Source organism: Liolophura sinensis, chromosome 6 (assembly GCF_032854445.1).
Source record: "Liolophura sinensis isolate JHLJ2023 chromosome 6, CUHK_Ljap_v2, whole genome shotgun sequence".
Lineage (NCBI taxonomy): Eukaryota > Metazoa > Mollusca > Polyplacophora > Chitonida > Chitonidae > Liolophura > Liolophura sinensis.
Window position 1 is genome coordinate 62,224,631 of NC_088300.1, and position 26,675 is coordinate 62,251,305.

Sequence of the window (26,675 nt, forward strand, 5' to 3'; positions counted from 1 at the left end):
TAAGCCCAGCTGGTATGTATAGACAGCCACCTTTGATATTCACATTTGATACTTTTAAAACTTAAACTGCACATATCTGCACGTAATTCGAAATCCAGAGGAAATACCTGACCATTCCTGTTTCCTAATTATTAGAGAGATGAGAGTAATAGCATTTTTCCACTTTATGCACTAAATCAAATTGAATTGTCTTTTACTGCATGCACAGTGTCCACTGATGAGTTGAAAATTTTCTAACAGGAGCGTTTACGAGACAATCATTTCCCAGCCAAGTTCCCTGCAAAGATGACCAAATAGCTTACTGGTACACGTTATTTACTCAGGCGTGAAATGGTGTATTTTGATTAGTATTAATTAGTGTAGACCTTCAAAGGACAATATAGTGTTAAGTGTACTAAATGTGATTCGATGGGCATATTACCGGTGAGTGAATCTTGTCTGTGAGTAGACAGCATTACTCATTGACTTAGTGAATCCTGGATGACATTAACCTGTGTGTATGGAGCGAGCTGCTACAGATCACCTGCCGTATAAATCAAGCGTATAACGAACTCCATGGCGATTAGAAAAAGTCGCGCTAATTACTGCTACATTAACTGATTATACCTGCACAGCCGAGGAGCAGGAGCCTATGCTGTCACACCGAGTTCATTCCAATGGGAAGCTGTTCATTCCAAAGATTTCGGCACTGACCGGATGTGTACACGATCTGCGGTATGGTGTGGTTGTGGAATTGTCACGGAGCTTGAAACATGGCTTCACTGCTCTGACGGATTCCTGGACAAATTGCAGAAAATGACAATTTATCTGTGATATGCTGAATTTGCCCAGAATCAAACGACCTCAAACACCATTATCATCATAACCAGACCGATGTGAACAGCAAACAAACACAAGACTCATTTTTGCGCCATTGGGTGGACTATTGACGTGTTTCAACGCTCGTATGACGTATGTCCTTCTTGTGTTTTTATAATCTGCGTAGCCATTCTGATTTCTGCCTGTCTTAACCAGAAGAAAGAAACAGCGGCAAAAGAACTGCCAACACACCGGATGTTTCCAGAAATACCTTTGTATCCGGAATAACGTATGAAAGGCATGTAACGTTCTAGGTTAATTTATTAAAGGGAAGTTTATATGTATTGGTGATATTTATCATGGACTGGTATTGGTTAAACCAGTTTGTGATCGCGGAATTATACGTGGTTGCCCTTTAGAAATTTCCTGGTATATGTGTGCATCGAAATGTTAATGGTGAACTCTTGTATAACTGTCTAATATAGACACGCTAGGAACGGTTGGACGATCATCCGATCGATTACTTTGATGCTGGGGACAGTTTTAACTATCTCGACAAGAAGCACCGTGTGAAACAGCGTCTTATGTGCACTTTATTGTACATCAGAATGAAAGCGCCAAAAGCTAAAACTGCTCGGAAAAGTAGGCGTACATGAGTTCTTCAATTATATGGCTCAGATCTCACACCCAGCGTCTGGTGCTCCTTTCGACTATTTGTATCGTCGCATAATTAAGTTTTATTCATAAAGGACCTGTGTCTTCGGATTGCTTGGCTATTTATTTATTTCTTTGATTATTCTTTTACTCAAGAATATTTCACTTATATGACGGCGGCCAGCATTCTGGTGGAAGGAAACCGGGCAGAGCCCGAGGGAAATCCACGACCATCCGCAGGTTGCTGCGAGACCTGCATGGCTATTAAATTTCCTCTCGTGGGTATTTCATTCCTGTATACAAAGGTTCTATGACCAGAGTAGGTCTAGTCACTAGTTATTCCCCATTACCAGAGAACGTGTTCTTTCCTGGACACCGTAGGGATGCGGCTGGATGATTTTAATATTTTCGGTGTGGAGATCATTATCACAGATCATGCAGTGTGTCACGACCAGTGAGTTTCCAGGAGGTTGAGATTGCCGTGATTATCTCCCATTCTTGGATACAAGGGGCAACATATAAGCCACCTTTTACAACTGGTTTGTGGTATTTTTAATGATCAGTTCACCTGCTGTTTGATACTCGATTGGTCTGTTTGCTGGTCTTTCCTTTGAAATTAAGTGTCACTCACAGAGTAAAACACCCGCACTCATATGTAATGTTGTGATGTTTTAAGTGCCATGGTTATTTGGCATTAATGTGTGTTACCTTTTATTTACATAGCACTCAATAAGTGCCCGTAACAGTGTCGGCATCAGGAGTATTGTGGCTGTGAACAGGATTGTTAATGCTCAGGATTTACTCCCTAAATTATGTAACAAATCCCAGAATGTAGTTGCCTATGATCACTATGACATATAGGTCTATACTCGTATGACTGGTTTGTGTGGGGGAAAGGATGGGCTTGGCGTAGTGGTTATCGTGCAGCACATTTACCGTGGAACCTCTCTCCAGTGCGATCGCTGGTCCATCTCTTGTTGGCTTCCAGGACCTAGGTTTTCTAGCAACCTGCGGAAGGTCGTGGGCTTCTCCTGGACACTGCCTGGTTTTTCTCACCATAATGCTGGTTTCTCGTCGTATAAGTGAAATATTCTTGAGTACGACGTACAACAAAAGTCAATCAAACCTATGACTGTGTGCGGATATACGGCTTTGATCAGTTCGATGTACCATCCGTGTTTTCAGAATCAGTCATTGATTAGAACCCGTCAATACAATTTTTAGCAAACATCATGATCACATAGTTGAGCAGGTAGTTGAGTTTTCTGTAGCTTTGCACGTTAAATCATACTAAAGTATATAAAGAAAAGTATACATTAGCGCAATCCAGGATATCCTTACATGTGTTTTGTTTGTATTTGGTAAATATAAACACAGTATATCTGATCATGCCACCCACGTTTGTAGGTGTCAAAGTATTGTACTACTTCAGAATACATAGGCTTCAGAAAGAGAAACAGGCTTCTGTTGGGACTTTCAACTTAGACAGTAATGAACCAGTTATAACCCTAAATGGACAGACAAGTAAAAGTGTAAGCCATATAAAAAGTTATGGATTCAAGGTTTAAATATGGCCAAATTATCTTTTTGACATCACCATTAATCACTTTAATGCAGAAGAAAGTGTCTCCCTTTAACCGTCTGTCGCCGTCTTTGGTACGGAAATATCAATTTAATTAGCAAATCAATAAAGGCGTCAAACGGGCGGCCACTCCGTAACAAAACATGCGTCATAGTGACAGAATATTTTCTTCTGTTTTTCAAATTCAAAGTGTAAATTGTGCAAAACTTTTTTCAAAAGAGAAAGAAATGATGTTTTTATAACGGATGATTTTCCAGTGTGGAACGTGAGCCATCTTTCTATTACATCGAGGTGAACTATTGTGCCTTAGGCTCAAACGAGCCTGCTTTAGCCGGTTTTTAATATTGTTAGCGGTAGGTGCAATATGGACTTACATGGACATCAATTAATACTGGATGACTAAACTGTTTGCAGTATTCACATCTGTTTCGGGGAAAGGCCCTACCTCTAGTTTCTGACATGATTATATACTGCGTAGTACTCTCTCTCCCTCCTCCCTCCACGACCTCGATGCCATGTTTCTGTGTCCGTGTTAATTGGGGCCTGAACTTACCAATCGTATCCTGTGTTTCTGCGTGTACCACTGAGCCGCAGGAGAATTATCTTTGCCAAGCTTATAGATAACCAGTACATCCTACTCTCTTACATTCACACCTTTTTAAAACAAGTTATGTCATCATCACACCACAAAGACTTAAACGCATCATACGCTGCACATAAGTCCTCAGAACTCAACCTGTTCGCACGCAGCGCCATTTGTGGCGAGGCGATCCCGTTGTGGTTGGACCAACGGCCTTTATGGCCGTAGCCGACCACGCCTGGGAGTCTGAAGGGATTTCCCATTGGCCTGGTTGTGGATTGTCAGTACTTGCTACCTTAGTCTGTCATATTTTCCCTTCCTGTATCTGAACGAAACAGGTCTGATCTTCCCTGAGGCCTGATTTCAGCTGCTGTAATCTTCCATATGTCGGAATAAAATATAGTTGTGGGTTTACCTTTGTTGGCTGAATCCATTCTGAATCATTTATCCGATTCCATTACAGATAAATGTATTCTGTATGTGCATGCAGGTGTGTTCCCAGTTTTTTTCTTGGTTGTTGTCGTGTCATAACCCTCTGTGGGTACAGTAATGCGAAACTCACTTAAGTCACTTGCCGCTCTTGAGGCCTTGATTTGGTTATGTTTTCATGAAATTTATGCTATGTATTTATTGCATTTCAATATCAACAGGACCAATAGCCTAATTACAGACCTGAAAACATTAAAACGTGTAACAAATGATGTGAAAATTAAATAATAAAAAATAATAGCTTACTACTGCAAACGCCTTGCATAGTATGAATGCAATACATTTTTTTTACATTGTGTTTTAAAGAAAGATAAGGATTTAGAAATGTATAGATTATCTAGTCCAATCAAAGGAGGATAAAATGACTTGTTGTTTCCGGATTTCTGTCGTGAGTCAGATAAGGAAAATTAAAATGTGAATTTACAACTTTGTTGAGAATTATAACCTAAGAGTATTGCCGTCCTTCCTCCACCGTAGGTATGCAGTAAAATTTCATACAGATTGGTAAATACTTCTGTCATGTGATTAACAAGCTTTAAAGCACATACATTTTTCAAATTTCCGCACGGCTAATTCTTTCTATCTGAATCTGGGCGTCAAAAAAGACATTCGTATACCAGCCGTAAACCAAAACGGATGTTCCAGGTCAATAATAGAAAGGTGAATTCAAAAAAAAAAACAGTGTGCAACACAAACCACCAAAGAACAAAGAAAGCGAAACAAAGGGCGAAATTAAAACGGATTCATACTCAGAGAAGCCGTCAACAGTTTTCAATGATGTTTGACAGACGCTTGGCAAATGAAGGAAATCAGCATCTTAATAGGCTATTTTAGCTAATTTAGATGTTTTCTGAGGCGGAAACCAAGTTTTGTCCCTTAACATAGGCCTATGTCATTTGTGGTAACATTTCTCATTGTTATATATGATGTTATAGATCTGATGTCTGCCATTGTGGACAAACATCTGATGGTTTGGTTGTTCAGTCTAAATTGTTGGTCTACTTCTGAATTGTACTTGCTCATAATATGTGATTCGTCTTTGTTGGATCTTCTACGTGCATGTTGTTATTCATTGCATCTGCTTTGTTTTTGTCCTATCTTCTGTCTGTTTTGTATTTGATCTTCTCTGCGATTGTTTATTACATCTGTCTTGCCCTCCTCTGATCTTCTTTGTCATCGTTGAAATGTGTCTGAGCTGCTTTGTCTGTTTGTTGATCTACGTCTGATTTGTCTTTGTCTTATTGCTTCTGCCTTGCATTCGTGATCCACTTCTGACTTTCTGATTTGTCTTTGTCTCTTCCACAGGTGAGCGATCCAGCCTGGAGGACACGGAGCGGTCTTTAACACAGCTCATTAAATTAGCCGCAAATCCGGAGTGCTTGTCATCAATACTGGATAAACTGACTAGCTATATGCGGATAGTGACGGGCTTCATGGACCAGTCTCAGTCCTGTCCGCACATCGAAAAGTCTGTCAGCGAGCTCTTCAATCAAATTATCCAGGTAAGCTCCAGCTCTATTCAGCTGAATCAAAATCAGATTTTCTCTCCGCTGGGTAACGTGTGATTCGGTGCCTGACATAGGTATTGAGAATTAGCCTTTGATTGAATCTACTTAAACTGTGCTAAAAGATGCATGTAGCTGATTTATTATTAATAGGTGCTTTAACGCAAGAGTATTAGCACAACCATACGGCTGATCAATATGCCTATAATTAGGTACGCATTGCATGGTAACGTAATTGTTGATGTAAACATACAGCAGAGAAGGTTTTCTTACAGCATCATTTAAACGATGTCCCAAACCTACACACATACACACACACACACACACACATGTATACAGGTTAGTGTCATCGTTACATATTGAATGCACCTCCTGCTACATAGCCAAGAAAATGATCCCCTATGTATGATTTATTTCATTGGGTGTTTTACCCTGTACTTAAGAATATTTCACTTACACGACGGCGGCCAGCAGTATGGTAGGAGGAAACCGAGCTCGAAACCCACGACCATCCGCAGGTCCCCTATATATGATGTTGGTCAGGTAAATAGCCAGAGACACATACCTGCAGGAGATGTAGATGCACTGTGCGCAGTTTTGGTTTCATCCATCAATGACTGCCGTTATATAAGTAAAATATCCTTGAGGAAGGTGTAAAACATGTCACTAAAACCATATAAATCAAATGAATATATTTATCTCCTGCGGAAATTCAAATATAGGGTTTTTTGATCGTCGAACGTTGTTGATATAGGATGGAGAAAGTATCACAGTTTTACCAGTGGTACGTTCGTAAATCTGTACGATAGCACACGACTGTGGTACGTTGGTAAACCTATATGATAGCACACAACTGTGGTGCGTTGGTAGGCCTAAACGATACCACACAATTGTGGTACGTTAGAAGACCTATATGATAGAACACAATTGTGGTACGTTAGAAGACCTATACGACAGAACGCAATTGTGGTACATTGATAGGTCTATACGATAACACACCATTGGTGCTTGATGTTTAACCTCGTACTTAACAAGTTTTCAGTCATATGACGACGAGGTGTCATCAGGTGTGTACTATATTGTGTCTTCTTGTGGCAGGATGAGTCCATGCCCCCAAAGTGCTGCCTCCAGTGAAGTATCAGGCCGAAAACATCAGACATGACACCCATCCAGTCATATTATAACGGCCCCGGGCCAATCAGTCATGTTTCTTCGCTGTATAACCTCTCAGTATTGAGTACCATTTTTAAAGTCATGGTATGACCCGACAAGGGATCTCCCGACTTCGAGGCGGACGCTCTAACCAACAGGCCAAGGGAGCCGTGCGGTATACGTTAGCAGGCCTATAGGATAATAAACCATTTGTACGTTAGAAGGACTACACAATAATACACCACTGGTACGTTAGTAGGCCTGTATACGATGACACACCATTGGTACAGGTACGTTAGAAGGCTTATATGATAATGCACCATTGGCACATTAGTATGTCTATACAATAACACACTATTGCTACGTTAGTAAACCTACGCCTTCACAATATCAAAAGCATATAGATATTAAATGACCGCGACACAGGAAAATCACCCACAGAGCGGGTTTACATATGCAGACCTTATACCATACAACACCGTTACATTATGACCTGGCAGTCATTTAAACGCTATACCCATTGTTGAACAGATCAGCAGCTGTTATTTCGTCGGCAGAGAACGTTAATACATGCAAGATATAATACAAAAGCCTATATGCAGCATACAAAAGGCCTAGAAAGGTAGGCCTTTTTTCCCAGCTGTAGGAAATCATTTATGATATTTTTAATTTATATTCTTACTATAGGGCTTACACGCTGAGAATGAAGAAACAATTAACTTTTGGTAATAAAGCTTAAAGCAGTGAACTAAGGCCACAGAGCCTCTTCGGCCCTTTGGGATCCAGCAGCTAGATTTTGCGCGCTTTTAAGAAAATAGGCATATTAGTTGTAGGCCGTGAAACTTTTCGGGATGGGAATATGCTAATAAACACAAGTTACATCTTTGTTAACGCAGTGATTTTGTTTAACTTGTTTAGTATTTAAAAAAAAGCCTGACGAAGTCATGAATACGGTCGATATTTTGATCCGAAAATTTATCTTTTTCCCATTCATTTCCCAGGTGTTTGTTTCCGTGATATTGTTGTTTAATTTGTCTCTGTAATCAAACATTCCTCCTTTTTTTCAAAAGTCGAAATTTTTCAGAGTTATAAAGACATCATTTACTCTGTTGCCGTTTTTTATTTCTACTTGTAGGCGCTTCATAGTTTGACGATGAATTTCATATCGCCCCCCCCCCCCAGTAGTTACGTGCCCGCTTCGTTTCGTTTGCATGACGAAATTCTGTTAGTTTGCGGCGCCAGTGAGTCGCTTAGTGCGTGAGATTTTACATCTTTAATAACTATTCCGTTAGGTTTGAAATTACCTTCGGTTCTAGCACACAGCCAGGGTGGGGTTATAATCTTTACAGTTAGAGTAGTCAATGATATGAGACGAAAACCATGACTGCATTTTGCCACCACTGGTTATATATTCGTACTTGTAGTTCAAACAAGTGAATGGAAAGCGAAAGTTGCTTAATCATGTTTTGCATCTTTCACCTCACTAAACAATCGCATAGCGTTATTAAGGTACTTTATGCTAAACATAAGAGCCTACTTTGTATTCATGTGGTATGAATTCAATTATTAACATGTATTTCGCAGTATTAGGCGATTTCCACCATGTGCAACAACAACAACAACTGTGAAACGATTTCATTTTCAAAAGAGCATTATGGTAGGTTAATTTTTAATACGGTAGGCCTACACTGCAGTGTGATTCCTACGCCCTCTAAAATGAAAATAAATCTTGTAACCCATAAAACAACAGTTCCCTCCATGGGCATTTGAATACTTTCTTAAATAACAATACCAGCTTTGGTTTTGTAATTTTACTGAGGTAGGCCAACTGGTATTCAGGTATGTAGAGGGCACCATACTCCTTACAACGTTTGTGCTGCTCGCTACATTCGGTTTATACCACTGCCAGCACGAGACAAGCTTGACCTTTGGAGCCTGTACAAAGCAAGTAGGTGTGTTTAGGTTATTGACCTCACCACTGGTGTCCTCATGCAGAACTACATATGCAATTAACATTCATCAACAACATTGTTTCAGGTTTTTTTTAGAATCGTGTTGCGCACGATGTAGATAAACAGAAAGCATGTGTATAAAGTATTATGTAAAACAAAGGTACGTACGTCTGACATCATTTTCTGCCTCATCGCCATGACCCCAGTTAAATGTACCTCAGCATGTTCAAGATTTCTGTACAAATTTTGCTAATGATCGCAGTAATACAAAGCGAATATGGAGAGTGGCACATGTGCTGTTAGCAGTGTGAAGAGGGCACTGTTCAGGCATGATCAAGTTGCAAAATTGGTTTCCCTTTGTAGAGAGCAAGTGAACCCCATTGTGATTGCGATTGTATGTTGCATTTGGTGCAAATCTCCTGGAATCTTGCGTTGTTTGGGAATATCCCATCAGTTTTGATGAATTTATTGTAATCTGCAGTATTGTACCAAGTGCATGCATTGGACTGTAGAGCATTAGATTATCTAGGCCTACATGTAATTACTGTTTATGTGATTGGCATCCCACGAGCTGCCATGTCATTGTCAAAGCTACACTGTAAGCATCAGTTTGAGAACATGCCTGAAATAAGCAATACTTTGATGACAGAAACTCACCTGATTATATGGTTGGCTTGCACTCAATCGTTGGTGATGAACACTGATGGCTGAGGCTCACAGTCAGAATGAATGATTATGGCTCATACAGTCTAATGGGTTAATATACAGTGAAACTCACAATTTGCATACATCTTATTTTTGTAGTGTGCTCTATTGTATGTGTAAATGAGTACTGAACTGCCAGGGCGATATATTGGGTAACAGAGAACATGTCATGTCCAAATGGTTAAGAACTTATAAGTATAAGTCCATGTATGCTTTGGCTTTTATGCCATACATGTACTTAACATGTTTAACATACATTTCAGTCATTTTCAGTCATATACCATCAAAGAGTTGACACCCCGCCCAGTAACGTTATAATGACACCGAGCCAATCAGTACTGTTTCCTTGCTCTAATGTGTCGGTTCTTAGCCCCAAGTGAGGCAGCACAAAGTACCATTTTTAAAGTCTGGTGTCACCCAACCCGGGTTTGATTTACATTGAAAGATGTGTTTACCTTACACCTTAGTGACAAACTCTTAAAATGTGTTTCGATGAAAGGTAAGGATTCTTCACACTGTAACCACTCGTTTTTTTTCTTCTTCTTTTTCAGACTTGTTATGAACAGCTCCAGTCTTCAGGAGAGGAGAAGCACAAACTTTTCTTAGAGCTTTCGAAACTTCTGCAAACAGCATTCGAATTGCTGCGGGGGAAACAGTCCTTACATTTCACGGCGCTTAGTACTATAAACAGGATTATAGACATGTGTATAGTGCACAGGAACTATGAGATAGGATCATTGAGTATTAGTACAGAATATCTGGCTGAAAGACAGCCCCAGCATCCACCCTTAAGTAAACAGAAGTCTGACCCAGGTGCTAAGATTGCTGAGGCCAGCTCCCGCCCAGAAGAAGGGGGCATGGCTTCAGCCAGTCAGACTAAGGTGAATGGACATCGGAAAAGTGTGTCTCATATACATGATGTACAGGATAGCAATGTGGGAAGAGCTGAGGGTGATGCAGAGGAAGACCCTACGGGATGCAGAAATGCTTTTGGGGTGCCAATTAACCGCACACCGCTGGAGATTCTTACCTCTGCTGACCCTAGTCACATACTTAGCGTGCTTCATAATTCTATTACAATGCACAAAAGGATTATCGGAACTCGCCAGAAATGCACACCCAGCACTAGGTGGCGCCACTGTACATATCACTGTTTGCAGATACTTAGTGCCCGGATACTAGCTGTGATGTGTCATGGTCCAAATGTGCAACATAAAATTGTAACAAATGGTCACATGAAAACTTTGGTGGATGCCTTGGACCCTAACCATGATCCAGTAAGTATGCCTTAATGAAAACTTGTGAAATTGTGAAGTGTTCACAAACTTCACATACATACTTAACGATACTTGGTAACCTGTTGCCTCCCTCATCTAGGTGTTTACATTTTTAGTTTGTTTCAAGTTGTTTGTCGTTTCAAGGGTTTGGCATTCCTTACATCATCAGGTAAATGGTCAGGTACATGTGTGTTGTTGAGCACATTCCAATATACTGTTGTTTTACCATGAGTAGATTTTACCATTTTGTGTATTAGGTGTTTTTCATGTTTTTTCTCGTACTTGTTTTTACCCATTTTTGTACCCCTTGATCTTTTGTCATAGTGGCCAGCATCAATCCTTCTGTCATACCATGCCTGCATTTTTAGTCTCTCTCAACAGTGCTTAACTGTAATTTGGAAGTACAAAAGTACCTGTAGCCCTGGAATAGAACCTTACTGATATTTGGTGATCTACACCAGGTATTTTTTTCCAAGGTTACCAGGATTGCTAAAGTTTGGTGATTGTAAACCTTCTAAACATGGTATTTTTTGAAAACTTGGAGGAAAGACTATGTTGCTTATTTCACACATATGCACACCTATTATATGGCAAAAGAATTAAGGAGGCTGATTTTCAGTGACCTCGATCTATTTTTTCAATGATGTCTGGGCCCATAACTGGATTAAGACATAATACCTGCTTTAACCTTAAGCCAAGTCTTCAGTTTTGTATTTAGCCTAAAAAAACATGTACCAGTGTGTTAAATATGAACTAAAACTGCATTGAACTGCATTGGCTGCTGAGTTTGGCTAAAATGTTCTATATAAAATATGACTTAATACTATTATTAGCTAATATACTTTTGAACAGGATTATATTAAAATGTGTCAAACATTTAATATCTGGTTTACCAAATTCATGTGAGGCACCTTTGATCTATCCTGGGAGAAGAGCAGTATTGAATTTGATGACCTTGGCCTATTTTTTCAAAGTCAGCATGGTTGTTTTACTTTATTTATGTGTAAATATGCTGTGCCTCACATTAAGCCATAATTACTGAATTCATTGTCACAGATCCTTGAGGGAAAGTGGATTTTCAGTGTCCCTATTGTCATCACACTTGTACCACAGGTGAACCCTACTCCTGTAGAAAAACCATCCGATGTTTCAATGACCTTGACTTTTTCCAAGTGTTTCTGTTACCTTGTGGAGACTTTCTTTTACAGCTGAGCATATAACCAAAGTGTACATGCATGTAGTTGCATTTCACGGAATGTTTTTTTGTGTTTTATTGCATTTCAACATCTGCAGTTTTTCAACACCTTTTCAACCACCCAGATTTCAACAAATCTAAGTTTCTAACACACTTGTAAACTTCTCGCAGTGCAAGTTTCCACTGCCCAGGTTACATCAAGTGGAATTTTCTGGCACACTTCTAAACTTCTCACAGTGAAGATTTCAACTCCATAGATTGTATGAAAGTGTGATTTTTGACACACTTCTAAACTCCTCACAGTGCAAGTTTCAGCTGCCCAGATTTCAACAAGGGTAATTTTCTGACACAGTTCTATGCTCCTATTTTACTATTATTATGTGTTATTTATGCATAAAACATGTTTAAAGAACAGATGTTTATTATTATTATGGTTCAGTGTTGTTTAAAAAGATATCATTTATGGTGGAAACATTGTGTTTAATTGAATCCATATAAACGTTACAAATCATATCCAACAGTCACACCTACATACATGCACATGTGTGTAATAACTGCTAATGGCTTAAAGCTATATCAGCAGGAGTTCAAACCCCATGCCATCATTTTTTGTCTTTAATGTTTCTGGGTGTTTTTTTTTTTATTATTATTTTTTTTTTTGGTAGACTGTTAACACGTACAGTTGCCTTTGTTGAAAGGTAGCCATTTAAGAGTCGCCTTGAAGTTGCCTAAGTCGGTGGCAACTTTCATTAAATTTGAATCTCTTCTTGTTTGGTGTGGTTGTTGGAGAAGGTTGGACGCATCTTGGTTAATATTTGATGATGCTGAGGCCAGTTTTAGGAGGTGTATTAGGGAGTGAAGCTTAGTATTAACTTGTCCAGACAAAAGTGCTACGTGTATCTCTTGTGCATTAATTGAGATTAGACTGCAGGGTTTAGGATTAGAGACTGTCTAAACTTTTAATGCATTGTTGTACAAATGGCTCCAGCGAGAATGCTAAACATGCATGTACTGTACATATACATTTAGGCCAGTGCACAGTACAACACAGTAAACTGTCTGAATGTTAATTCCAAGCCTATTTGGTTACGCCTATTATTACATGTACATGTCCAAGTATCTACACCCTCCTTACAGTGTACGTGTTGCTCCCTACGTTTGCTTTAAATCCCTTACAGCACAAGCAGATTTTGTACAGAAATCTTGAGCAATGCCAAGGTCACTGTTGTCATGATGATGAGGCAAGGAGTGATGTCAGAAATACAAAATCACTGTTTCAACCCATGTTTCCATTCATACTTGATGAACATGCATTTTCTTTATCTAAGTTATGTTCAACATGAGTCTAACAGTACCCGGATACAATTTTGTTTGTGAATGCTGATTATAGATTCAAGTAAGAATATCAGCTAAGCCAAAAGAAGGCTACATGTACATGTGTCACGCAGGTTGGAAAAGTGAAACTTTGCCTGGTGGTGGCAGTGATGTAAAGCAAGCGCAGAGAGCGACACATGCGCTGCGAGGAGTATATTATTATTTTTATGTGAACCATTCATAATAACTGCATTTATTGCTTTATATACAATGTAAGTATATGGTTGTGCTTGGATTTGATTTGATGTTCACATTATTGTGTGTACAGGTATATGTATCTCATTTATTTATTTATTTGGTTGGTGTTTTACGCCGTAATCAAGAAAATTTCACTTATACGACGTAAGCCAGCATTATGGTGGAAGAAACGGGGCAAAGCCAGGGGGAAACCCACGACAATACGCAGGTTTCCGCCAGACCTTCTCACGTACAACTGGAGAGGAAGCCAGCATGAACTGGTCTTGTACTCACAGCTACCACATTGGTGAGAGGCTTCTGGGTCATTATGCTGTGCTAGCGCGCTAACCAACTGAGCCACGCCGGCCCCTTACAGGTATCTGTATATGTCTGTCTACAATGTATGAGTGCTGTTGTTGACATGGGAACTACGTGTATCAGTTAAGCATTCAGTGTTGTGGCTAGATGCAGCCTAGATGACATAATTCTCAGCTCTTATGACATTTATAATTAGTACATTAGTACTCAAGAATACTTGATATATACAACGGCAGCCAGCATTATGGTGGGAGGAGACCGAGCAGAATCCGGGGGAAGCCCTATGACCATCCACAGGTTGCTGTCAGACCCTTCCCACATACGCAGAACATTTTGCCAACTTATTCTTACAACTATGTTTATAGATTAGTGACACAAGAAGACACAACACTTCAGCATAAAGAGAAATAATAAAACTGCAGTAAAACTGCTAAAGTTACAGTATTAGGCAGTTTTGAACTTTACCATACTGCATACTGTAGAAGTTACGAGTTTACTTTATGGAAAGACATAGTTTGGTTAATATCTAGAACCATTTTTACATTGTCTTTTGTGTTGATTTTTTACTGCATGTACAAAAATTCTAGAGATAATCCTGAGACATGTATTTGTACACATTAATACATACACATCCATGTACCTGAACACAATACAGAGCGTTCTGGGGGGTGGGGGAGCGGGGGGGGGGGGGGGTGGTTGCAGCTCTGGCTTCTGTGGAGCAATGACACAGGAGCCTCAAACCAATGTGGTCACTGTGATTCCAGCTCATGCTGGCTTCCTCTCCAGCCGTACATGGAAAGGTCTGTCAACAACCTGAGGATGATCATGAGTTTGCCCCAGGCTCTGCTTTTTTTCTTCCCACCATAATGCTCGCTGTCATGCAATATTCTTGAGTATTGCATAAAACAACAATGAAATAAATAAATACATACAGTGTGTTCCTGCGTAAAATTGCCCTTGTTTGTGTTTATCTTGCAATGTATTATGATGTTGGATGAGTTTGAGTTCAATGTCATGCTGTTGATTTAACGGCTGGTGCTCAAGCGTCTAACTTGAAACAGCCTGTTATTTATAACTTCAGCAATTTAGCACAAATAGTTGTTCTATAGATCCCCTTATATTGATCAGATTAATTGCTGTTTGTACTAGGAGTGACTGGTAGCCGTTGTTAGATCCCAGAATAGGACAAATGAATATGTTTTTGAAAAATTTCACAATTTCCCCCCCAAAATGAAATTACAATAAAACTAAACACCCTGGATCATTAGGCTTCATTATATCAAGTATGATCACGGCCACAAATTAATGGATCTAACCCTGATACTAGCTTAGCAATAACATATGCCTTTGTTGTGGACATTTTTTTGTGAATTAAGTTACAACATGTAATTGAACGTCATCTGGCATTATCTGATGTTTGAATGATTGATGTACATGTATACATGTATGTAGACAGTTGGCATTCTATTCTATGCTTGTATTTGGGTTTTTGTCATCATTGGTGGAGGGAAATATCCATTTGTACATGTAGGCAAGTCTTAATCTTCTGAAAAGATGCTGAAGGTGAAAATGTACATTTTGTGTAGGTTTTCTTTAGCAGGACTTCATGTAATTTCATATTTGGTAGGGTCAAAATATTTGATATTTCAAGCTCTTCAGAGTGATGACCTTGACAAAATTTGAGGTCTATCCAATGTGTCAGGCGTAAATGTATCAAATTCCATTTGAACTATTGTAAGATGGCATGGAAGTGAATAAAATACAACAAACAAGCATTTAGAATGTTAGCATGATACAAAGTTGTGTTTGCCATGACCTGGGGTCAGTTTGAGGTGGTCATTTACAGATCTTGAAAATGAATGAGTGACCTTATATTCTGAGATGTTAAAAGTGAATGAGTGACCTTATATTCTGAGATGTTAAAAATGAATGAGTGACCTTATATTCTGAGATGTTAAAAATGAATGAGTGACCTTATATTCTGAGATATTAAAAATGAATGAGTGACCTTATATTCTGAGATGTTAAAAATGAATGAGTGACCTTATATTCTGAGATATTAAAAATGAATGAGTGACCTTATATTCTGAGATATTAAAAATGAATGAGTGACCTTATATTCTGAGATGTTAAAAATGAATGAGTGACCTTATATTCTGAGATGTTAAAAATGAATGAGTGACCAAACATTTTTGACCCCTTGATTTACCTCAGTTAAGAAAGTACATGTATGTACATGTAGATCACATAATTTCTCAGCACAGTGCAGATGCAGGATCTAAGAATGCAACTCATATGCGTATGGCTGTGAGCCTTTGTGATAGCATCTGCAGGCTAAATGCACCTGTATACAGCCTGCTTGTACACATGTACATCTGTTCCTTTAAATGAGATGAATGAGCTAGAAGAACTGTGCAAAAAGAAATGGAAAAGATAATGTATTTATTATTAGAACATTTGAATACTACAGAAAATACTGTACAAAAAGACCATACTGCTGGAATATTGAAATGAACTATAATGGCTGATCAAATACTGCTGGAACATCAAGACATTAACAAGTGTACCGTTGAACACTGTCGCTAATGATACATAATTCAGTTCATCTCTGAAGCTTGGGGATGTGTGTATTTGAATGCTCATTGTATGTATTCTAAACTAGAGGGTCCTGCATGTATTCTAACCAGAGATGTTTTTTTGTGGTTTCAGCATCTTTTGTGTTTATTGCTGCAATCCCTGGCCTGCGTAGCTCTAAACCCCAGCCATCATCAGGTACTGGCTGAGGCGGACTTGGCAGACATGTTGATGCAGCTTCTGCTACCGTCTGACGAGTGGTACTACACCAACCACAGCACCAAGTATGCTCGCTTCGTCAAGTATCACGCCGCACGCATCCTCGTCTACATGGGCCTGCTACATAAACTAGGTGGCCGAGTAGACCTGTTTGACAGAAGACGTAAGTTATCTCGGCTACCACCCACAGTGGCAGTGTGGTGTTAATGATTATATATGTGTCTAGTGTGAAGGTCTCCCATTGGTTACCGCAAGTTGTTTAATTACCTGATATACCCAGGTCTACACATCGTGATCGATGAGAGGGGAGGGGATTGAAGTAGGGAAGATAAGTTAAGGTATAGTTTGTGGACTGAGGGAAGAGGGGTGCAGGAATGGTTTTAGGAACTGACAAACCAGTATTAAGAATGTGTCACCATCGTGCTTGACATTTGTCTCATTTACACAGATTTTAGCGTACATCTGTAAACAAATTTTCAAATATGAACCTTAGCCTTTAAAGTGACTATATTATATAATTTGGGAAAAAATCCATATTAGTTAATCAAATAAAATTTTCTGTATTTATGAAGAATGGCTCAATTTAGTAGTACCCTACTATTCATAGTGTGGAAATGATTTTAAATTTGAAAAAATTATGATGCAACCACTTTATAAATTTTGGGAACTTTATTACAGATTTTGAATGGTAACATGTGCACAGACAGGGCTTATATTTTGTGAAAGGTCATTATCTAAGCTATTCTGTGATAATAGCAAAACTTTGGGTTTACCTGTACGTGTGGGCTGATTGATTTTTTTTTGGACAATAATCGCTGATAAAGCCTCTTTCATAAGGAATGTGTATTTTGTTTTTGTTTTGTTTTTTTAATAAGATGTTTTACACATAATCAAGAATGTTTCCCTTTGCACATTTGGGGTAAGGTTTATGGGTGAAGAAGAGTTAAAGAGACTTAAAGGAGAAGAAAACTTTAAAAAATGACACTATAGTCTGAAAACAGCACATTTTTTTCTATGTGGTGGTGCCTGCTGCATAATTTTGCGATTTTTCTTCACCATACAAGTAAAGCCTGAAAACGGCAAAGCTGGCATAAATCGCTGAGTCCATCGGGTCCTCCATCTTTTACACCCCGTAATTTATGCTTGGGGTGTGTTGCCTCTCAGCCATTGAGAGTCGTTAAAACTGCCGGGTGTGTTCGTGTAAACTCGGAACCTATGTCCAACATTCCGGTTTCCCTGTCGCCAAGTGGAAAACGAACTGTACTGTTTGCTACCTTCTGGGAAGAAGAGTTCTACTGGAAATGTACGAAGTGCTCTTCGGTGGTTTCCGACGGCAATTCTCCTCCTAACACAGACGACTTCAGAACTAGTTCTTGGACAAAATGGAGTCGCCAACAGTGGATGTTGGAACTGACTTTAATTATAATTTGTCAACTTGAGGTACATAGTAGAATTTTTTTTATAGAATGCACCTGCGAGGAAATGCATACTCTTTTCCATGGTTTTTGATTGATATTTAAATTTTCTTCTCCTTGAAAGATATACAATGGAATCAGCAGAAGATTGTTGGTCAAGGCCTGATGCGCTCTATATGACTTGGTCATGGAGGCTGTTAAGCATGCATGTAGGCTAATATACATGTACATTTAAACATGTACATTAATGATAGGACCTGATCAGCCAAACAATAACAAGATATACATGTTCATCTGCATAAACATATAATATCAACATACAAGTGCATTGTACATGTACATTCAGTACTAGTAGAACTGCACACTATTGTGAGCTGTATTCAAATGCAATGTATGATATTATTGGCTTCTTCAGTTTTGATCTCTGTGATTACAACTGTGATTAAAGTACAATGCACTCATCTTGCTTGCTACATGTAGTTATTGCACTTCCATAAAAAGTCATTGATGAGGTCATAAATATGCAGGCTTGCACTTAGACCTGCATCTGTGGGTTAAAGCCTCTACTGAACATTTTGCTTGTGTTTTTGTTTAGAGTTGATTAGCTCTCCTAATCAGCCAGTTGTGTCTGTTTATCAGCCTCCATGGAATGGCCTTGTTTTGTATTGATCATCCATTGTGATCAGCCAATTACGTTTTTGTTGTTTTGCTGATCAGCCCTCATGGCAACACAATAATTTTTTGAATTTTGTTGATCAGCCTTCATCATCAAACAATAAGTTCTTTTTAATTTTGTTGATCAGCCTTCATGGTCTACTAATAATGTTATTGTTTTTTGTTGATCAGGCTTCATGGTGAGACATTAATTTTGTTTTTTTCACTGTGTTTTTTGTTGATCACCCCTCATGGTCATGCATCCAATCATGTCTTTGTTTTGTGTTTATCATCCTTCAAGGTCAACAAATAATGTTATTTGCCAATAATATTTTTGTTTTCTTGATCAGCCTTCATAATGAGCCAATAATGTTATTGTTTTTTTCTTGATCAGCCTTTATGGACACAACAACAAACTCACTGCTCCAAGTTCATTCCCCCGAGGACAGTTTTATTGAGCTGATGGCCTTGGGAAGGCTGGTGACCAAAAACGGCAGTAATCACATGACATCAGCATCTCTGGAGGGACTACTGGCAGAGGTCATCCAGGTATGATATTGGGGCTAGAGCATTATTTATCCCAGATGACCGATGAACGAGTGTGATCAGTAGTAACATCATTGTGGAGTGTTGTCGGTGATGTGCTTGGAAGTGAGGCCTTTAGTATAGTTAGTGGAGAGGTCAGCAATGTGGATTGTAGTCAAGTCAGTAGTGTGGATTGTAGTCAAGTCAGTAGTGTGGATAGTCGTAAAGTCAGTAGTGTGGATTGTAGTCAAGTCAGTAGTGTGGATAGTCGTAAAGTCAGTAGTGTGGATTGTAGTCAAGTCAGTTGTGTGGGTAGTTGTGAAGTCAGTAGTGTGGATTGTAGTCAAGTCAGTACTGTGGATAGTAGTGAAATCAGTAGTGTGAATAGTTGTGAAGTCAGTAGTGTGGACAGTTGTGAAGTCAGTAGTGTGGATGGTAGTGAAGTCAGTAGTGTGGATAGTTGTGAAGTCAGTAGTGTGGACAGTTGTGAAGTCAGTAGTGTGGATAGTTGTGAAGTCAGTAGTGTGGATAGTTGTAAAGTCAGTAGTGTGGATATTAGTGAAGTCAGTAGTGTGGACAGTTGTGAAGTCAGTAGTGTGGATAGTTGTAAAGTCAGTAGTGTGGATATTAGTGAAGTCAGTAGTGTGGACAGTTGTGAAGTCAGTAGTGTGGATAGTTGTAAAGTCAGTAGTGTGGATTGTAGTGAAGTCAGTAGTGTGGATGGTAGTGAAGTCAGTAGTGTGGATAGTTGTAAAGTCAGTAGTGCGGATATTGGTGAAGTCAGTAGTGTGGACAGTTGTGAAGTCAGTAGTGTGGATAGTTGTGAAGTCAGTAGTGTGGATAGTTGTAAAGTCAATAGTGTGGATATTAGTGAAGTCAGTAGTGTGGACAGTTGTGAAGTCAGTAGTGTGGATAGTTGTGAAGTCAGTAGTGTGGATTGTAGTGAAGTCAGTATTGTGGATAGTTGTAAAGTCAATAGTGTGGATATTAGTGAAGTCAGTAGTGTGGACAGTTGTGAAGTCAGTAGTGTGGATAGTTGTGAAGTCAGTAGTGTGGATAGTTGTAAAGTCAATAGTGTGGATATTAGTGAAGTCAGTAGTGTGGATGGTAGTGAAGTCAGTAGTGTGGATAGTTGTAAAGTCAATAGTGTGGACAGTTGTGAAGTCAGTAGTGTGGATAGTTGTGAGGTATTCAGACAAATTTTTTTCTTAACTCCTGTAACCTTGTTAAGTATGAACAGATTAATTTATATAAACTAAGTGGATCATCATGTTTGTCCAGAAAGACTGATATTGTTAGCCTGACCTGCCAATCATGGAAGAAATATTGAGAAAATCCCCATGTAACATTGAATTTGAATATAGATATATTTGATCAATCAGCACACATCCACGATGTATATGTAATTGTTTAGGCCTACAACCTTGTCAGTAATTTAATTCTACATGACTGAGATTTTCTAAAAGTCTGTGTATGCTGTTGTTGTTATTAGGAGGCAATTGAGGAGGATAGAACCAACATCCATGGGGCGCTGCTCTCAGCCTTACCCCCAGGCAGTCACAAGGGCTTCGTACATTCCAGCCTTACCCCAGAGGATTGCATCAGATCCCAGAAAAGGCAGTCTATCATCTCACCGTTTGTCTCGCCAGCCTGTTCCATGGAGTTCTTAAACGCGTTAGATAGCAAACCTTTCCGTGAATTTGTTTTTAGTGCTTTGCCCATAGTTGTTCATCCAATCATTGTGTTACGCGTGATAGCTCATAAACTCTTTGGAAATATGATTCGCAGAAAGACCAAGCTTTCCAAGACCCGCCTTCAACCACCCAAAGTACTTACGTCCGACTTCTGTCCCCCTCCCGTGCACTCGGACGAGTCAGATGATGATGGTCTAAAGGAAGCCAGCTTATCCAAGCGCAGAAAAGCCAGCAGTCTTCATGTACATATCGCAAGCCCAGCGAAGGAGACGATGCCTTCACAAGCCAAACCCGCTGCGGAGAAAGACGCGGCGAAGCTCAACACTACCAAAAGTAAAAATGGTACCACAAAACTTGCTCTGCGAGCCATCGGGGAGAGTTTGGTAACTCCCCTGGAGTTTAACATTGGGCAGACCCTGGAAAGTCCGCCTTCTGATAATGGTGCTACGACTATCCTGCCAGAAAATGCAATCAAATCCAGCAGCTCTAAGAAACTGTTCAGGTGGTCCAGTAAGAAGCGGCTGTCCAAGTCCCATGTAAACGTGTCGGCAGTGCATCGTGACAGCATCGCTAGTCAGGGGAGCCAGCTGAGTCACAAGGGCTCCAGTTCCTCCTCTACACCTGACGTTGATGTCATAGCCTTCCAGCGAGAACTCATCAACCTGCCCACCTTTGTCATGGATACACCAAATGCAGATATTTCACCAGTATTTTCTCGCTCCAGCTCAGTCCCAGATAACTTGGCCAGTAGGGGCGGAATGCCTCCGTTGGACAGTAACGAATTGGTGCTACAATCTACTTGTAATTCAACTCCACCGAGTGCTTTAGCAATACAGTCAGACCAGCTGCCCAGTCTGTGTGACTTGGTAAGCTTGCCTAAGTCCGGGTCAGTGGTGACCATCACCACCACAGATGTGGACAGTCCGTCATTACCAACAGCTCAAATGGACAGTGATTCCGCCGACGAGAAAACCACCAATATTTTGGTTCATTTTGAGGCCCCGGCTTCTCCGGGTGGCTCCAGTCCGAGCCAGAGCCCCAACCATGTGTTTGAGTTCCCAAGTCTGCCTACAACCGGCAGTTTTAACATCAATCAGTTGTATCCAGGCAGGGAAAGTGCCCTGACGTCAGCAGCCAACCTCAGCCCAACGGGCACACGCCCTAACCAGTTAGCCCCCAACCAGTTGACTATCATGTCACCCACAACCTCCTCTCCCAGTGGCTCAGAAAAGTCACCTCAATCGGTGGCCCCCTATGCCCTTAAGTCCACGCCAGTGTCAAGCCCTACGGGGGACATCCCCCTCCCCCACAAGGGCATCATTAAGGTGATGGAGACTTGGATTAACATCTGTAAGTCAGACTTGGAATGTGGAAGTCTGATTAGTTCTGAGATGAAGGATTTCCTAACCAAATTGTCTGTGCTGGGTCATGAATATAAAGCTTGGTGCTACAAGATTAGCAACCTGCTTCAGTTAGAGGTAAGTACACATGGTATTGAGATCTCATAACCAGCTACTGCACGCATTCCCACCCCTGAAACATATGCTTTACTCCAGGTAAATTCTCCTCATGATATTCATGGTCATTTGACAAGACAATCCGTGGAGTTCATTAGAAGGCAGCTACCAACTACCTGTACTTGCAGCTTGCTGCTGTCGGAAAAAGGTTGAGCAGGTAGCTGCCTACTTTGACCATAGTTCCTGGTTTACTTCATTTAATTCACTGACAGGTAGCTGGCTACTTTAGCAGTCTTATATTCAAAAGATAATGAAAGCCCTTTCATCACATTATATGGTCAAGCTATCAGCATCCATCTGTCACTCACCTCAGACCCCTTACACCAACCCACACCCTCACTCACCCTAAAGGCCTATCACGCCCAGCTACCCTGTCACAGTGCATTGATCAGCTTCCCCAAGCCCAATACACCAACTCAGACCCACAGCCACCTTAAAGGGCAACCCTATAACAATCCATCAATCGGCCAACCTCAAACCGAACAGAATCAACCCACACACACAGTAACCCTAGAGGGCAACCACACCCAGCCACCCCATCACAATCCATCAGTCAGTCAACCTCAAATCCAATACACCAACCCACACCCTCTGTCACCCTAAAGGGCCATCACACCCAGCTACCCAATCATAATCCGTCAATCAGCCAACCTCAACACCAACAGTCAACCCACACTTACAGTTACCCTAAAGGGCTTTCACACCTAGCTACCCCATCACAATCCATCAAATCCAATACACCAACCCACACCAGAGCTCTCACAACCAGCTACCCCATTATTAGGGCTATCACACCCAGCTACCCACAGTCAATCAGACAACCTCAACCCAACAGAACCCACACCCACAATCACAGAAAGGGCTGTCACACCCAGCTGCCCCATCATAAGCCATCAATCATCCAACCTCAAACCCAACAGAATCGATATCATTGAGCCAACCCTCACTTACATTTACCTGGCCCGACTGTCATCGTACATTATAGACCAAGATGGCCTACATATATTCGCCTCAGAAAAGTGCATTACACAAAATAACCTTGTGCAATTAGACAACATCTATACAGCTCAGCCATAAAGGTACTGTTACAATTACAAGCTTGCCACAGACCATTGCTACAGCACATTGTGTCCATATACACGGGGAATACAGGCTGTTCACACAAGTAAACAGAAAGCCAGATTACCCACCAGAATTGCATGCTGTTATTGATCAGTGTATTGACATCCTGACAAGTGTCAAGTGTGCAGAGAAAACTACTGCTCCACTCCTTTATATTTGTATAATGCAGAAGTAGAATTGATAAATACCTGCTACACTGTGCACAGGGATCTGGAGTTAAGGGGAGATAATTATGATCTATTTCTCCCAGGAGGTAAACATTAAAGCACTCAGCTCAGTCATACTGTTTATGTTCTACTAGGACCCTGACGAAGCCAATAAATCCTCGGAGAGTGTTGATGGCTCTGACAATGTCCACACCCAGTATAGAAAGGTATGTCAGTCATTTACATATATCACCAGGAAATGGGGTAGGGAATTGACAGGGGTGTAGGGGAGAGGTGACAAGCCCAAGGAAATATGGAATAAAAAGGCCAAGCATGTGGAGTAAGAGTTGTGATTAACAGTTGTTATGTGTCATTCGTCAACACTGTGATATTAACTGTCTTGCATTATTGACATTTCAGTTGCCTACAAACCTACAATACATGTATCTACATTAGCAGCCAAACTGAATGTTTGTCACTTGTATATTTTATATTCATTGTGCATGCCATACTTGCACTTAAAGAAATAAATCTTCTTCCCATTATAATGCTTGTGGGCATCACTCGTGACATATTCTTGACTACTGTGTAAAACAACAATCAAGATAAAGACATAGAATGAAATAAGACCTATATTGTACACAAGTAAAAAAAAAACAACTGAGAAATTATAACACATGTTGTGATGTGTCTACAGAGGTAACTGCATATCATATGTGTTTATGTGCACATAATGATATAAGATCAACATTGAGCACTGCAGTTCAGTGATCATGTAATACCAGATCTCATGTTGGATCTATTTGAGTGGCTTTAGGTGGCTAAAAGTTCTGGCATTATAACACAGTGAATACCTAGAACAGAAAGGGTACTGTGTGTACGTATGTAGATGTGTATGTACTACATGTATGAGGGATCGGCCATTAGCACAGAATGATATTGAGTCTTTGGTCGATTCCGAACAAGTAACATTACCATGGTAGCCGTAACTTTAAATCTGTTAGCGTCACTCTAGTTCCTGAAAGGTTTGTAGGCTACTACCAGGATATCAGTACAATGGATGGCTTGATTTAGATTCATTGCTTGTTTGTTTTCAATTTTAATTTTCATGGATATACATCTATATTTGATGTTAGTGATACTAATTGTAAAACATCATATTCATGCACTTATGTTGCTCTTTATAAACTGTATATTGAAAGTCTGTTGAATGACACATGCATCAGTATGGTAAATGACCAAAAATTTTGTCTAAAGATAGCATTTTTGTAGGCAAGTACATATTATAAAATATTGCTTTTGGCCTTAAAATATATATGTTTCTAGAAGGATATTAAACAAACTTGTAAACACCTTTCTAAGATCAGTAAAACTATTGGGATTTGGCCAAATGTGCAACTTAGTCATACAATGTAATAAAGTTAAAATAAGATGTTATCTGTGGATGGAAATTCAAATGTACCTGGATGGAATTGCTTCAGTGACAATTCCCATCTACCAATACAGTGCCCCTGTCAGTCAAACCATCAATGATACCTTGCTTAGAGACAGACTACAAGGGTTTAGGTGAAACAGAGACCTTTCTATATCTAGCATATTTCTTATACATGCATGGTATGTCAGTTTAAGTCAATTGAATGACCCCCAAGGACAAGGAACTGGAGTCTATATATGGAAGACTTAAGTCATGTAAATGCAGAATATTTGCAACGGATATACATGTAAGTACAGGTGTCTTCATTTAGAGGATGCAAAACAGTAACTAATGTTTCTGTGGCTGATTATGACCTACATTCGACCCACCAATTAAGGTTAATGCTCGTGTGTTTCAAGCTTGACCTGTACAAATATTTCTCATCTGTGGTAAAGTCAGAGAAAGGGGGATAACTCTTACTGACTTACAAGAAACTGCTTTCTCAGCCTCACCAGACAAGGAGTATGAAGATAGATATCATGTAGTAGCACTGTTTTTGCTGCTTGAGACTCGATTCACGTCTTCTGTAATAAATAACAGTAATTGTGTGAAATCTCTGTGGGAGGTCATACTTAGTGTCTATTCATAGATTAAACCTTCATGGCCTCAGGCAGTTTAACTTTCTTTCCAGCTGTAAAGCAGGTTTTAAGAAAATCTTTTCAATCATATTTTTATGATATCTTATAATAAAGTCATGTGGTGGTTCACTTATATGTATATATAGGTGCTTTTTAAAAAAAAAAAGAAATCATTCCACTTGTACTTTTGTTTCATTCAACATGTGCTAAATATGGTGAGTTTGTTAGATTTACCGAGGTTATGGTTGAAGGGTTCAGGCTTACTTTCTCACTTCTGTTTGCACCTACTTTTACTTGTAGTTAATACATACATGGAAATGTACGTGTATGTTGCCTGGTCTTTATGGCCCTGATGATGTGAGTGAGGTGTCTTTCCTTAACTTCTATATTAATTACCATGTACTAATATGTATCATCATTCTTCAAAAGTTTAAGTCTCATTGGTGTACATATATATAGAAATATGATGGTTCAAACTTGAAAGGTCTGTCAGCAACCTGCGGATGGTCGTGGGTTTCCCCCGGGCTCTGCCCGGTTTCCACCCACCATAATGCTGGCCGCCGTCGTATAAGTGAAATATTCTTGAGTACGGCGTAAAACACCAATCAAATAAATAAATAAATAAAATAAATAAGTTCAGACTTGAAAATATACTTCTCAGTATTTTCCTTTTGGGAGTTCACCATATTTTCATCATAATACCACTCTGTTCATAGCAGGGTTTGTTAAGATTATCTGAATATGTTTTTTAAGCTTTTTAATAGCTACATGTATGCACTTAGAGCTTGATAAAATTTGATAAAGATTTTATAGACCGTACTGAATTTTGATATTAAACTGCTGTCTCGTCTACATGTACATATGCATCTTCTTCTTGGAAAGTAAGGATTTACTCAAATTCAGATGAATGCATTTTGTAAGAACATTATTGATATCATAAGTCAAAATGTGTCATTAATAATACTTAATATTAGCTGGTCAGGACATTAAGTTTGCAAT

At 39.7% G+C, this 26,675-nt stretch overlaps 1 protein-coding gene across 1 annotated transcript in view; it reads left to right on the forward strand.

Annotated features, from left to right (window-relative positions):
- LOC135467417 (uncharacterized) overlaps positions 1–26,675 on the forward strand; it is a 224,329-nt gene that overhangs the window by 144,408 nt on the left and 53,246 nt on the right. The window contains exons 5-10 of the mRNA XM_064745189.1: positions 5,409–5,605; positions 9,969–10,694; positions 16,468–16,714; positions 19,015–19,169; positions 20,638–22,317; positions 23,780–23,851. Coding sequence (XP_064601259.1) covers positions 5,409–5,605; positions 9,969–10,694; positions 16,468–16,714; positions 19,015–19,169; positions 20,638–22,317; positions 23,780–23,851 — 3,077 coding nt within the window. The remainder of the gene's footprint in view (positions 1–5,408; positions 5,606–9,968; positions 10,695–16,467; positions 16,715–19,014; positions 19,170–20,637; positions 22,318–23,779; positions 23,852–26,675) is intronic.